The sequence below is a fragment of the Nerophis lumbriciformis genome, linkage group LG39 (genome assembly GCF_033978685.3).
Source record: "Nerophis lumbriciformis linkage group LG39, RoL_Nlum_v2.1, whole genome shotgun sequence".
In the NCBI taxonomy this organism is placed as follows: domain Eukaryota; kingdom Metazoa; phylum Chordata; class Actinopteri; order Syngnathiformes; family Syngnathidae; genus Nerophis; species Nerophis lumbriciformis.
In genome coordinates this window covers 16,547,219-16,563,141 of record NC_084586.2, presented here as the reverse complement: position 1 = coordinate 16,563,141, position 15,923 = coordinate 16,547,219, and the positions used below count along the sequence as shown (strand labels likewise).

Here is a 15,923-nt window from a genome sequence, read left to right as displayed (position 1 = left end):
CTTTATTTAAAAGTCTTACAAAGTGTCAAATATTTTAGATATTTTTGCACAAAATTTAAATATCCGTATTAGCTGCCAAGAGGTCAACACCATATTTTTCAGACCATAAGGCGCACTTAAAATCTTTTTTTTTTTGGACCATAAGGCGCACTTAAAATCCTTTCATCTTCTCAAAACTCGACAGTGCGCCTTATGTACGGAAAAGTTTTGGTTGTGCTTACCGACCTCAAAGCAATTTTATTTGGTAGATGGTGTAATGATAAGTGTGAGCAGTAGATGGCAGTCACATATAAGAGATACGTGTGGACTGCAGGCTGACGCCTGTTCAATAAATGAGTTTCATTGAAAATATAGAACATTACACACGGCGCAATTTTTTTTTGTGGCTGAGCATGTTTGACATGTAAACAAACGAGACCTTGGTGTTTCGTTTTTTTACAGGCTGGACCTTGGACTAGATTCTTGTTACCTTCTTCAAAAAAAAAAAACCTGGACTCATGTACTTTTAAATTCACTACTTTATTTAAAAGTCTTTCAAAGTGTCAAATATTTGAGATATTTTTGCAAAAAATTGAAATATCCGTATTAGCTGCCAAGAGGTAAACACCATATTTTTCAGACCATAAGGCGCACTTAAAATCCTTTTAATTTCTCAAAACTCCACACTGCGCCTTAAAACCCGGTGCACCTAATGTACGTATGAATTCTGGTTGCGCTTACCCACCTCAAAGCAATTTTATTTAGTACATGGTCTAATGATAATTGTGAGCAGTAGATGGCAGTCACACATAAGATATACGTGTGGCCTGCAGGCATAGAAATTTGGGAATTTTTTGGAAAATGCTAAAAAATGAGAATGTTCTGAATGAATGGTTGGTGTTGGAATTTTTTCAAATCAGTCGAGAAATGTTGAAGTAGTAACACTTTAATTTGAGAAATAGTATCAAGGAATTCCTGGAGTTTCGAGAAAACCGGGAATTTTTCCAGTTCAAAAAAACAACTTTGTTTTTTGTGCTGATTAAGAGAAATGTTTTCACGGTTGAAGTGGGTTGGAAAATGCGGAAGGAGTAGTCAACAGAAAAAATGGTTAAAAAAAGGGTTTGAAAAAACATGAATTGTGGGAAATCCTGGAATTTTTTTGGAACTTGGAAAAAAGTTCATTTGAATGTCCAGGAGGAGTGGAATATGCTGAAGGTGGAATGGTTTGAATCGGTGGAAAAAATGTGGGAGTTGTGGAACTTTGAAAAATGGCCCATTTATTTCAATGGGAATTTCATGGAAATTTGGGAATTCCAGGAATTTTTTTGAAAATGCTAAAACAATGAAAATGTTCTGAATGAATGGTTGGTGTTGGAATTTTTCAAATCAGTCGAGAAATGTTGAAGTAGTAACACTTTAATTTGAGAAATAGTATTAAAGATTTCCTGGAATTTCGAGAAAACCGGGAATTTTTCCAGTTCAGAAAAACAACTTTGTTTTTTGTGCTGATTAAGAGAATAGTTTCACGGTGGAACGGTTGAAGTGGGTTGAAAAATGTGGAAGACAGAAAAAATGGTCAAAAAAGGGTTTGAAAAACATGAATTGTGGGAAATCCTGGAATTTTTGGGAACTTGGAAAAAATATAGTTTGAATGTCCAGGATGAGTGGAATATGTTGAAGGCGGAATTGCTTGAATCAGTGGAAAATGTGGTAGTTGTGGAACTTTGAAAAATGTCCCATTCATTTCAATGGGAATTTCATGGAAATTTGGGAATTCTAGGAAAAGCGGGAATTTTTTTTGAAAATTCTAAAAAATTAAAATGTTCTGGTTGGTGTTGGAATTTTTCAAATCAGTCGAGAAATTATGAAGTAGTAACACTTTAATTTGAGAATTAGTATTAAGGAATTCCTGGAATTTCGAGAAAAACTGGAATGTTTCCAGTTCAGAAAAACAACTTTGTTTTTTGTGCTGATTAAGAGGAATGTTTTCACGGTGGAACGGTTGAAGTGGGTTGAAAAATGTGGAAGACAGAAAAAATGGTCAAAAAAGGGTTTAAAAAACATGAATTGTGGGAAATCCTGGAATTTTTGGGAACTTGGAAAAAATATAGTTTGAATGTCCAGGATGAGTGGAATATGTTGAAGGCGGAATTGCTTGAATCAGTGGAAAATGTGGTAGTTGTGGAACTTTGAAAAATGTCCCATTCATTTCAATGGGAATTTCATGGAAATTTGGGAATTCTGGGAAAAGCGGGAATTTTTTTTGAAAATTCTAAAAAATTAAAATGTTCTGGTTGGTGTTGGAATTTTTCAAATCAGTCGAGAAATTATGAAGTAGTAACACTTTAATTTGAGAATTAGTATTAAGGAATTCCTGGAATTTCGAGAAAAACTGGAATTTTTCCAGTTCAGAAAAACAACTTTGTTTTTTGTGCTGATTAAGAGGAATGTTTTCACGGTGGAACGGTTGAAGTGGGTTAAAAATGTGGAAGACAGAAAAAATGGTCAAAAAAGGGTTTAAAAAACATGAATTGTGGGAAATCCTGGAATTTTTGGGAACTTGGAAAAAAGATAGTTTGAATGTCCAGGATGAGTGGAATATGTTGAAGGTGGAATAGCTTGAATCAGTGGAAAATGTGGTAGTTGTGGAACTTTGAAAAATGTCCCATTCATTTCAATGGGAATTTCATGGAAATTTGGGAATTCCGGGAAAAGCGGGATTTTTTTTTTGAAAATTCTAAAAAATCAAAATGTTTTGGTTGGTGTTGGAATTTTCCAAATCAGTCGAGAAATGTTGAAGTAGTAACACTTTAATTTGAGAAATAGTATTAAGGAATTCCTGGAATTTCGAGAAAACCGGGAATTTTTCCAGTTAAAAAAAACAACTTTGTTTTTTGTGCTGATTAAGAGAAATGTTTTCACGGTTGAAGTGGGTTGAAAAATGTGGAAGACAGAAAAAATGGTCAAAAAACATGAATTGTGGGAAATCCTGGAATTTTTTGGAACTTGTAAAAAAGATAGTTGGAATGTCCAGGATGAGTGGAATATGTTGAAGGTGGAAGAGCTTGAATCAGTGGAAAATGTGGTAGTTGTGGAACTTTGAAAAATGTCCCATTCATTTCAATGGGAATTTCATGGAAATTTGGGAATTCTTGGAAAAGCGGGAATTTTTTTGAAAATTCTAAAAAATTAAAATGTTCTGGTTGGTGTTGGAATTTTTCAAATCAGTCGAGAAATTATGAAGTAGTAACACTTTAATTTGAGAATTAGTATTAAGGAATTCCTGGAATTTCGAGAAAACCGGGAATTTTTCCAGTTAAAAAAAACAACTTTGTTTTTTGTGCTGATTAAGAGAAATGTTATCACGGTTGAAGTGGGTTGAAACATGTGGAAGACAGAAAAAATGGTCAAAAAAGGGTTTAAAAAACATGAATTGTGGGAAATCCTGGAATTTTTGGGAACTTGGAAAAAAGATAGTTTGAATGTCCAGGATGAGTGGAATATGTTGAAGGTGGAATTGCTTGAATCAGTGGAAAATGTGGTAGTTGTGGAACTTTGAAAAATGTCCCATTCATTTCAATGGGAATTTCATGGAAATTTGGGAATTCTGGGAAAAGCGGGAATTTTTTTTGAAAATTCTAAAAAATTTAAATGTTCTGGTTGGTGTTGGCATTTTCCAAATCAGTCGAGAAAAGTTGAAGTAGTAACACTTTAATTTGAGAAATAGTATTAAGGAATTCCTGGAATTTCGAGAAAACCGGGAATTTTTCCAGTTCAAAAAAACAACTTTGTTTTTTGTGCTGATTAAGAGAAATGTTTTCACGGTTGAAGTGGGTTGAAAAATGTGGAAGACAGAAAAAATTGTCAAAAAAGGGTTTGAAAAAACATGAATTGTGGGAAATCCTGGAATTTTTTGGAACTTGTAAAAAAGATAGTTGGAATGTCCAGGATGAGTGGAATATGTTGAAGGTGGAATAGCTTGAATCAGTGGAAAAGGAGGTAGTTGTGGAACTTTGAAAAATGTCCCATTCATTTCAATGGGAATTTCATGAAAATTTGGGAATTCTGGGAAAAGCGGGAATTTTTTTGAAAATTCTAAAAAAATTCAAATGTTCTGGTTGGTGTTGCAATTTTTCAAATCAGTCGAGAAATGTTGAAGTAGTAACACTTTAATTTGAGAAATATTATTAAGGATTTCCTGAAATTTTGAGAAAACCGGGAATTTTTCCAGTTCAGAAAAAAAACTTTGTTTTTTGTGCTGATTAAGAGGAATAGTTTCACGGTGGAACGGTTGAAGTGGGTTGAAAAATGTGGAAGACAGAAAAAATTATCAAAAAAGGGTTTAAAAAGCATGAATTTTGGGAAATCCTGGAATTTTTGGGAACTTGGAAAAAAGATAGTTTGAATGTCCAGGATGAGTGGAATATGTTGAAGGCGGAATAGCTTGAATCAGTGGAAAATGTGGTAGTTGTGGAACTTTGAAAAATGTCCCATTCATTTCAATGGGAATTTCATGGAAATTTGGGAATTCTGGGAAAAGCGGGAATTTTTTTGAAAATTCTAAAAAATCAAAATGTTTTGGTTGGTGTTGGAATTTTTCAAATCAGTCGAGAAATTATGAAGTAGTAACACTCTAATTTGAGAATTAGTATTAAGGAATTCCTGGAATTTCGAGAAAACCTGGAATTTTTCCAGTTCAGAAAAACAACTTTGTTTTTTGTGCTGATTAAGAGAAATGTTATCACGGTTGAAGTGGGTTGAAAAATGTGGAAGGAGTAGTCGACAGAAAAAATGGTTAAAAAAAGGGTTTGAAAAAACATGAAATGTGGGAAATCCTGGAATTTCTTGGAACTTGGAAAAAAGATAGTTTGAATGTCCAGGAGGAGTGGAATATGTTGAAGGTGGAATGGTTTGAATTGGTGGGAAAAATGTGGGAGTTGTGGAACTTTGAAAAATGCCCCATTTATTTCAATGCGAATTTCATGGAAATTTGGGAATTCCGGGAATTTTTTTGAAAATGCTAAAACAATGAAAATGTTCTGAATGAATGGTTGGTGTTGGAATTTTTCAAATCAGTCGAGAAATGTTGAAGTAGTAACACTTTAATTTGAGAAATAGTATTAAGGATTTCCTGGAATTTCGAGAAAACCGGGAATTTTTCCAGTTCAGAAAAACAACTTTGTTTTTTGTGCTGATTAAGAGGAATAGTTTCACGGTGGAACGGTTGAAGTGGGTTGAAAAATGTGGAAGACAGAAAAAATGGTCAAAAAAGGGTTTAAAAAACATGAATTGTGGGAAATCCTGGAATTTTTGGGAACTTGGAAAAAAGATAGTTTGAATGTCCAGGAGGAGTGGAATATGTTGAAGGTGGAATAGCTTGAATCAGTGGAAAATGTGGTAGTTGTGGAACTTTGAAAAATGTCCCATTCCTTTCAATGGGAATTTCATGGAAATTTGGGAATTCTAGGAAAAGCGGGAATTTTTTTGAAAATTCTAAAAAATTAAAATGTTCTGGTTGGTGTTGGATTTTTTCAAATCAGTCGAGAAATTATGAAGTAGTAACACTTTAATTTGAGAATTAGTATTAAGGAATTCCTGGAATTTTGAGAAAAACTGGAATTTTTCCAGTTAGGAAAAACAACTTTGTTTTTTGTGCTGATTAAGTGGAATGTTTTCACGGTGGAACGGTTGAAGTGGGTTGAAAAATGTGGAAGACAGAAAAAATGGTCAAAAAAGGGTTTGAAAAAACATGAATTGTGGGAAATCCTGGAATTTTTGGGAACTTGGAAAAAAGATAGTTTGAATGTCCAGGATGAGTGGAATATGTTGAAGGTGGAATAGCTTGAATCAGTGGAAAGTGTGGTAGTTGTGGAACTTTGAAAAATGTCCCATTCATTTCAATGGGAATTTCGTGGAAATTTGGGAATTCTGGGAAAAGCGGGAATTTTTTTGAAAATTCTAAAAAATTAAAATGTTCTGGTTGGTGTTGGAGTTTTTCAAACCAGTCGGGAAATGATGAAGTAGTAACACTTTAATTTGAGAAATAGTATTAAGGAATTCCTGGAATTTCGAGAAAACAGGGAATTTTTCAGTTCAGAAAAACAACTTTGTTTTTTGTGCTGAGTAAGAGGAATGTTTTCACGGTGGAACGGTTGAAGTGGGTTGAAAAATGTGGAAGACAGAAAAAATGGTCAAAAAAGGGTTTGAAAAAACATGAATTGTGGGAAATCCTGGAATTTTTGGGAACTTGGAAAAAAGATAGTTTGAATGTCCAGGATGAATGGAATATGTTGAAGGTGGAATAGCTTGAATCAGTGGAAAATGTGGTAGTTGTGGAACTTTGAAAAATGTCCCATTCATTTCAATGGGAATTTCATGGAAATTTGGGAATGTGGGAAAAGCGGGAATTTTTGGGAAAATTCTAAAAAATTAAAATGTTCTGGTTGGTGTTGGAATTTTTCAAACCAGTCGGGAATTGATGAAGTAGTAACACTTTAATTTGAGAAATAGTATTAAGGAATTCCTGGAATTTCGAGAAAACAGGGAATTTTTCCAGTTCAGAAAAACAACTTTGTTTTTTGTGCTGAGTAAGAGGAATGTTTTCACGGTGGAACGGTTGAAGTGGGTTGAAAAATGTGGAAGACAGAAAAAATGGTCAAAAAAGGGTTTGAAAAAACATGAATTGTGGGAAATCCTGGAATTTTTGGGAACTTGGAAAAAAGATAGTTTGAATGTCCAGGATGAGTGGAATATGTTGAAGGAGGAATAGCTTGAATCAGTGGAAAATGTGGTAGTTGTGGAACTTTGAAAAATGTCCCATTCATTTCAATGGGAATTTCATGGAAATTTGGGAATTCTGGGAAAAGCGGGAATTTTTTTGAAAATTCTAAAAAATTAAAATGTTCTGGTTGGTGTTGGAATTTTTCAAATCAGTCGAGAAATTATGAAGTAGTAACACTTTAATTTGAGAATTAGTATTAAGGAATTCCTGGAATTTCGAGAAAACAGGGAATTTTTCCAGTTCAGAAAAACAACTTTGTTTTTTGTGCTGATTAAGAGGAATGTTTTCACGGTTGAAGTGGGTTGAAAAATGTGGAAGACAGAAAAAATGGTCAAAAAAAGGTTTTGAAAAAACATGAATTGTGGGAAATCCTGGAATTTTTGGGAACTTGGAAAAAAGATAGTTTGAATGTCCAGGATGAGTGGAATATGTTGAAGGTGGAATAGCTTGAATCAGTGGAAAATGTGGTAGTTGTGGAACTTTGAAAAATGTCCCATTCATTTCAATGGGAATTTCATGGAAATTTGGGAATGTGGGAAAAGCGGGAATTTTTTGGAAAATTCTAAAAAATTAAAATGTTCTGGTTGGTGTTGGAATTTTTCAAACCAGTCGGGAAATGATGAAGTAGTAACACTTTAATTTGAGAAATAGTATTAAGGAATTCCTGGAATTTCGAGAAAACAGGGAATTTTTCCAGTTCAGAAAAACAACTTTGTTTTTTGTGCTGAGTAAGAGAAATGTTATCACGGTTGAAGTGGGTTGAAAAATGTGGAAGACAGAAAAAAATTGTCAAAAAAGGGTTTGAAAAAACATGAATTGTGGGAAATCCTGGAATTTTTTGGAACTTGTAAAAAAGATAGTTGGAATGTCCAGCATGAGTGGAATATGTTGAAGGTGGAATAGTTTGAATAGGTGGAAAATGTGGGAGTTGTGGAACTTTGAAAAATGTCCCATTCATTTCAATGGGAATTTCATGGAAATTTGGGAATTCCGGGAAAAGCGGGATTTTTTTTTGAAAATTCTAAAAAATCAAAATGTTCTGGTTGGTGTTGGAATTTTCCAAATCAGTCGAAAAATGTTGAAGTAGTAACACTTTAATTTGAGAAATAGTATCAAGGAATTCCTGGAATTTCGAGAAAACCTGGAAATTTTCCAGTTCAGAAAAACAACTTTGTTTTTTGTGCTGATTAAGAGAAATGTTATCACGGTTGAAGTGGGTTGAAAAATGTGGAAGACAGAAAAAAATGGTCAAAAAAGGGTTTGAAAAAACATGAATTGTGGGAAATCCTGGAATTTTTTGGAACTTGTAAAAAAGATAGTTGGACTCTCCAGGATGAGTGGAATATGTTGAAGGTGGAATAGTTTGAATAGGTGGAAAACATTTGGAAATAGTGAAAGTATGAAATAATGGCCAATTCATTTTGAATGGGAAAAATGTCCCGGAAAACCTGGAATTTCTGGGAAATCTGGGAATTTTTGAATAGAATAGCTTTAGAATTAGCTGTTTGAACTCTTACCTTTGACCTCCTCAGGATGATGCTGTGCGGGGTGCTGACCCTCATCCTCAGCTGGGCGTCGCTCGGAGCTGAACTGGCCGCCGCCGTGGTGAGTTTCCTCCCATTACCCAGCATGCCCTCCTCCCCCGTGCTTGTTATCATTCCGGCTAGCTGCGCCCCTGAGCTATGGACGTGCACAACAAAAGGACTCATTTCCACGTGTGGGCAAGAGTTTCCAGCACGGAACAAGCCGGAAGCGACGACAACGAGCGGGGAAAATGGACTTGTTATAACATGAATATGAAAATAACACTGGCACGTTAGCATTTATTTCAATGTCATTTCCCTATGGGTAATGCATTCACAGTTTAGCACATAAACATCTTATAAGTAGACGCAGCATTGGCTGCTGTGACGCGAGAAATTGGGCCGCCATCTTGAAGTGGTGATGAGGAGCCGGCGAGCAGCCTAAACCGACAGTTGACAGGTAGAAAACAAAGATGCCGGTGCTGGTGTTCAGCGTTTTCCTGCTCAAATGAGCGGACTTTTGAAAATAGGAATTGGGTATTACTTTTCACAAGTAAGATTTCTTATAGGAGAGCCCACCACTGACTCCCCAGGCACTGCTTCCTCATAGGAAGACGTGTTGGTGGGATTGAGGAGGTCTTCGAAGTATTCCCTCCACCGATCGATGTGGTGGGCTCTCCTATTTCTGGGGCTGAGGTTGCTGAGGTAGTTAAAAAGCTCCTCGGTGGCATGAGATCCGCCCCGGAGTTCCTTAAGGCTCTGGATGCTGTGGGGCTGTCTTGGTTGACAAGACTCTGCAGCATCGCGTGGACATCGGGGGCGGTACCACTGGATTGGCAGACCGGGGTGGTGGTTCCTCTCTTTAAGAAGGGGAACCGGAGGGTGTGTTCTAACTATCGTGGGATCACACTCCTCAGCCTTCCCGGTAAGGTCTATTCAGGTGTACTGGAGAGGAGGCTACGCCGGATAGTCGAACCTCGGATTCAGGAGGAACAGTGTGGTTTTCGTCCTGGTCGTGGAACTGTGGACCAGCTCTATACTCTCGGCAGGGTCCTTGAGGGTGCATGGGAGTTTGCCCAACCAGTCTACATGTGCTTTGTGGACTTGGAGAAGGCATTCGACCGTGTCCCTCGGGAAGTCCTGTGGGGAGTGCTCAGGGAGTATGGGGTATCCGACTGTCTGATTGTGGCAGTCCGCTCCCTGTATGCTCAGTGTCAGAGCTTGGTCCGCATTGCCGGTAGTAAGTCGGACACGTTTCCAGTGAGGGTTGGACTCCGCCAAGGCTGCCCTTTGTCACCGATTCGGTTCATAACTTTTATGGACAGAATTTCTAGGCGCAGTCAAGGCGTTGAGGGGATCTGGTTTGGTGGCTGCAGGATTAGGTCTCTGCTTTTTGCAGATGATGTGGTCCTGATGGCTTCATCTGGCCAGGATCTTCAGCTCTCGCTGGATCGGTTCGCAGCCGAGTGTGAAGCGACTGGGATGAGAATCAGCACCTCCAAGTCCGAGTCCATGGTTCTCGCCCGGAAAAGGGTGGAGTGCCATCTCCGGGTTGGGGAGGAGATCTTGCCCCAAGTGGAGGAGTTCAAGTACCTCGGAGTCTTGTTCACGAGTGAGGGAAGAGTGGATCGTGAGATCGACAGGCGGATCGACAGGCGGATCGGTGCGGCGTCTTCAGTAATGCGGACGCTGTATCGATCCGTTGTGGTGAAGAAGGAGCTGAGTCGGAAGGCAAAGCTCTCAATTTACCGGTCGATCTACGTTCCCATCCTCACCTATGGTCATGAGCTTTGGGTTATGACCGAAAGGACAAGATCACGGGTACAAGCGGCTGAAATGAGTTTCCTCCGCCGGGTGGCGGGGCTCTCCCTTAGAGATAGGGTGAGAAGCTCTGCCATCCGGGAGGAGCTCAAAGTAAAGCCGCTGCTCCTCCACATCGAGAGGAGCCAGATGAGGTGGTTCGGGCATCTGGTCAGGATGCCACCCGAACGCCTCCCTAGGGAGGTGTTTAGGGCACGTCCGACCGGTAGGAGGCCGCGGGGAAGACCCAGGACACGTTGGGAAGACTATGTCTCCCGGCTGGCCTGGGAACGCCTCGGGGTCCCACAGGAAGAGCTGGACGAAGTGGCTGGGGAGAGGGAAGTCTGGGCTTCCCTGCTTAGGCTGCTGCCCCCGCGACCCGACCTCGGATAAGCGGAAGAAGATGGATGGATGGATGGATGGAAGTAAGATTTAACATGAACGTACTTGTGGACGTTGCTTCCTCGCAGTCCCACTGTCAGACACGGCACAGGAGCCCAGCGTGCAGGTTTTAATATCATATGTTTTAACAAAGTTCTCTCTCCAGCAGGACGCGACTTTTCAGCCACGTCCGTATCCTCTCTCCCCTCCTGCTCCCGGCCGCTTACTGTTAAAGACGACAGATGATTAGAGTAACACGTACCACCTGTGAAATCTAGTCACCTGCCGGCTGTGTCTCGCCGTCAGCACTGCCACGCCCCCGTCTGATGGTGCTCTGTCCTCAGCATCTTTGATGGAGGCGGTGACCTTTGCTTCTGCAGGCAGCGCTGGCCACACCTCCCTCCACAGTACTATTGGTTGTATTTTGTGAAAAGAATACTACCACAGAGTTGAGAAGGAGCAAAGATCTTCAATAGTACTGAAATCGTAGCCGCTAGAAAACAAGAGTATGACCATAATAGAATTGCTCGTCAATTAAATTAATTACATTTAAAAATGCCATACTTGAATAACATAAAGTTGAAATAAATGATGAAGATAAAGATTGTAAAAGGCAACAGGGGTAAAAGTTAGGACCACAGTCCAGATTGTGTGATCTCAGACGTCTGGTCCCTTATAGCATAAAAGAATATTCTATAACTGTTAAGCAAACTATGAATAATAAAACATGTGTCCTTTATCATAGCTACACGTATGACAAAAAAAGTGCGTGAAAATCAGTGGTATTTAGTGAGGTAAGATGAATTAAATGCGCTGACAGTTCATTGCTCCTGCCAAATTAATTGCACTGAGTGGAGCGGATCACCACTCCAAGATGGCGGCCCCGCGTCTCGTCAGCGCCAGTAGGCAGTAGCGCTCCATGCTGCGTACCCTTAGAACATGTCTATGGTTTAGCAGGAACATCATGCTAGGTTAGCCTGGTCGCTAATGAAAAGCAAAATGATCCAACTTACAGTAGCTCATTGTTGGAGGAGCTTTATATTAATATATGTAGCGAAGCCTGTTTTTTTTTATTTTTATTAGCTGAGGGACAGGCAATTACAAGAGCTTTATTTTAAGATGTGTAGTGAAGCCTGTTTTTGTGTGTGTGTGTGTGTGTGGTTTTTTTCCCCTTTTTTTTTAATCTTCAGAGAAGTAAGTGGTATATACACTGGGCGAGCTGAGCTAGCTAGAGCTGAGGGACAGGTCATTGGAAGAGCTTTATTTTAAGATGTGTAGCGAAGCCTGTTTTTTTTTTTTTTTTTTTTCTTTTTTTTTTTTTTCTTCTTTTTTTAATCTTCAGAGAAGTAAGTGGTATATACACTGGGCGAGCTGAGGGACAGGTAATTACAAGAGCTTTATTTTAAGATGTGTAGCGAAGCCTGTTTTTGTGTGTGTGTTTTTTTTCTTCCTTTTTTTAATCTTCAGAGAAGTAAGTGGTATATACACTGGGCGAGCTGAGCTAGCTAGAGCTGAGGGACAGGTCATTGGAAGAGCTTTATTTTAAGATGTGTAGCGAAGCCTGGTTTTTTTTGTTGTTGTTTGTTTTTTCTTTTATCTTTTTTTTCTTTAGAAAAGTAAGTAGTGTATACACTGGGCAAGCTGAGGGACAGGTAATTGCAATAGCTTTATTTTAAGATGTGTAGCGAAGCCTGTTTTTTGTTTTTTTTCTTCCTTTTTTTATCTCTAGAGAAGATATACACTGGACGGGTTGAGCTACCTATAGCTGAGTGACAGACAATTGGAAGCACTTTATTTTAAGATGTGTAGCGAAGCCCATTTTTGTTTATTCTATTTTTCTTGTATCTTCAGAGGCGTGAGTGTTTGATACACACTGGGGTGGCTAAGCTCGCCGTAGCTGACTGACAGACAATTGGAACAGCTTTATTTTAAGATGTGTAGTGAAGCTTGTTTTTTTTTTTCTTTCTTTTATTCTCATAGTGGTAAATGGTATATACACCGGGTGAGCTGAGCTAGCTGTAGATGACTGACGGATGTTTGAAAGCACTTTATTTTAAGATGTGTAGCGAAACCTGTTTTTTGGGGGGGTTTTCCCTTTTTTTCCTCGCAGAATTAAGGGTGGTTGAGCTGGTTGTAGCTGACTGACGGCTAATTTGAAGAGCTTTGTTTTAAGATGTGTAGTGAAGCCTCTTTTTTTTTTTCTCTCTCTCTTTTATCCTCAGCAAAGTAAGTGGTATATACACCGGGTGAGCCACAGATATTTGTAAGCACTTTATTTTAAGATGTGTAGCAAAGCCTGATTTTTTGTACTCGTTTTTACATTGTTTTCATAGAAGTAAGTGGTATATACAATGGGTGAGCTAAGTTAGCTATAGCTGACTAACGGATATTAGGAAGAACTTTATTTTAAGATGTGTAGCGAAACCTGTTATTTTTTTATTTGTTTTTCCCTTTTCCGCAGAAGTAAGTGGTATACACACTGGTGTGGTTGAGCTTGCTATAGCTGACCGACGGCTAATTGGAAGAGCTTTGTTTTAAGATGTGTAGCGAAGCCTGTTTTTTTAATTTTTAATTTTATTTATTTTTTTCTTTCCTTTATCCTCAGCGAAGTAAGTGGTATATATACACCGGGTGAGCTAAGCTAGCTATAGATGACTGACGGATATTTTGAAGCGCTTTATTTTAACATGTGTAGCAAAGCCTGTTGATCTCGCTATAGCTGACTGACGGCTAATTGGAAGAGCTTTGTTTTAAGATGTGTAGCGAAGCCAGTTTTATTTTATTTTTTTTGTCCTTTTTTTTATTTTATTCTAATAGAGGTAAGTGGTATATACACTGGGTGAGCTGAGCTAGCTGTAGATGACTGACGTCTAATTTGAAGAGCTTTGTTTCAAGATGTGTAGCGAAGCCTTTTTTTTTTTTTTTTTTTTTTTTTGACATTTTGTTTATTTTATCCTAAGATAAGTAAGTGGTATATATACTGGGTTGGGTGTGCTAGCTATAGCTGAGTGACAGGTCATTGGAAGATCTTTATTTTACGCTGTGTAGCGAAGCCTTTTAAAAACCAGAATGTATCTCACAAAAAAAAAGTATACACACAGGGTGGGCGTAACTCGGGGTGTCATGTCCACCAGGAAGGACTTTTTTAACCTGACGATTATTGATTTGACTCATAAACATGCTGTAGGAACATTGCATGAAGAAACATCTGCGGCTCCAAATCAGGAGTTCTCATCCGTGGCGAAGATCTTCTCTCTCTCTCTGAAGATGAGAAAAAGATGTTATTTCCCCGCCACGGCCACAAAGTGCTGATGAAATATTCACGCCGCACGCTGCTTCACATTTGACACTGGCTTTTACCGCGTTATTTTTAGGGCACGAGTGACTTCTGCGTGGCGCCCGACAAGTACATCATGAGCCAGATCACGGGCGTGGTCGGCGCAGGTGAGGCACTCGGGTGTTGTCGACGCCGAAGGGGCGACGGGCGTGTCGCTAACGTTGGTTGTGCTTGCAGATATCGTTCATTACTACGTCTACTGCAACCAGACGCTGTCCAACCCGTACCAGCAGGTAGGTGTGCCTAATGTTGTGGCCGGTGTGTGTTGTTGCTGGCAGGTCAACAAACTCCCAGGCCGAAAAGGCTCAAAGTTCAGCAAACAAACATGGCTTGATTAGCGCATAAGCTCCGCCTCCTGTTTGCTCATCAAGCCATCCCTTTTTCTTTCATCCTATTTGCTTATACTGTCAGATATTGAGGGCATTGGCACATTTTAGAGAGTGTGTCCTATCTTTTATGCTTGTTTTACAGCATCTTTAGACTAATGTTGTCCCCTGCTGGTGAAAAAGTAGAATTACACCAGGACGTGACACATTTTAGCTTCCTTTGAAGACATCTTTTTCATGGGCTTTTAGTGTTAAAATAACTAGGCTGCATTAAAGAGGAAACAAACAGTACTTTACCTTATTTGGGCAAAGGAAGTGAGTGCTTTGCGTTTTCTTTTTTCATTATAACAATAAAACCATATTATAACAACACATAATTATGTGCCAATTATACAGCATTAATTATATATATATATATATGTATATATATATATATTTTTTTTTTTTTTGTATTTTTTTAATAGCATAGAATTGTGTACATATTTTGAAATGCGCTCCAATACAATAATTACAATATTTTTTGTAATGTATTCCAATAATAGTAAAACAATAAAATAAAATTAAATAAAAACTTTTTTTTTAAGTGTCTTTTTGAGTCTTTTTTTTTTTATATATAATATGAGACATAATTATATGCTAACTACATATTATTTTCATAGCATAAAATTATGTAAACACACAACAATAGAAAGATACAATATTTTACTAAATGATTACAACATAAAATATATATAATTCAAAAACAATATTAAACACTAATATAGGAAAAATAATATGGACAAAGGTAGTAAATGCTTCAAGTTTTCTTGTTAAATCTCAAAAACAAATGATATAAAATGCCATATAATTAACATATATATGAACTGTATATGTATATATATATATATATATATATATATATATATATATATATATATATATGTATATATATATAAACATATATATATATATATATATATATATATTATATATATATATATATATATATACAGTTCATATATATATATATATATGTATAAAATTGGCATATAATTTCATGTAAAATATTTAGTATTTTTTGTATACTATTTAAGTTATCAAAGGAATATATTAAAATAAATGTAGTATTTTTTTGCAATTTTGCATTGTAAAAAAAATACATGTATCCTATCAAAATATATATATATATATATATATATATATATATATATATATATATATATATATATATATATATATATATATATATATATATATATATATATATATGCCAATTATATGGCATTTTGATAGGATAGATGTATTTTTTTTACAATGCAAAATTGTAAAAAAAATACAATTGGCATATATATATATATATATATATATATGTATATATATATATGCCAATTATATGGCATTTTGATAGGATACATGTATTTTTTTTACAATGCAAAATTGTAAAAAAATACTACATTTATTTTAATATATTCCTTTGATAACTTAAATAGTATACAAAAAATACTAAATATTTTACATGAAATTATATGCCAATTTTATTTATATATATATATATATATATATACATATATATATATATATATATATATATATATATATATATATATATACACACACATTCACACAACACAAAATTAGTAAAGTAACAGTATTGCATTTTTTTAAATGCACAAATGTAAAAAAAATTTTTTTTTAAATACAATAATTAATTAAATTTATTCCGCTAAAACTTTAAAATAATATATACAAATATTTGGCCAAATTAAGTAAGTGCTTCAAGTGTTTCCTTTAAACCTAAAAAATCTATATAATTATTA

At 36.7% G+C, this 15,923-nt stretch overlaps 1 protein-coding gene across 5 annotated transcripts in view; it reads left to right on the top strand.

The window, feature by feature from the left end:
* Window positions 1-15,923, top strand: part of ttyh2 (tweety family member 2) — a 225,484-nt gene that overhangs the window by 188,798 nt on the left and 20,763 nt on the right. For all 5 annotated transcript variants that reach the window (XM_061931875.1, XM_061931872.1, XM_061931874.1 and 2 more), the window contains exons 6-8: window positions 8,293-8,365; window positions 13,839-13,908; window positions 13,979-14,034. In XM_061931875.1, the coding sequence (XP_061787859.1) occupies window positions 8,293-8,365; window positions 13,839-13,908; window positions 13,979-14,034 (199 nt within the window). The remainder of the gene's footprint in view (window positions 1-8,292; window positions 8,366-13,838; window positions 13,909-13,978; window positions 14,035-15,923) is intronic.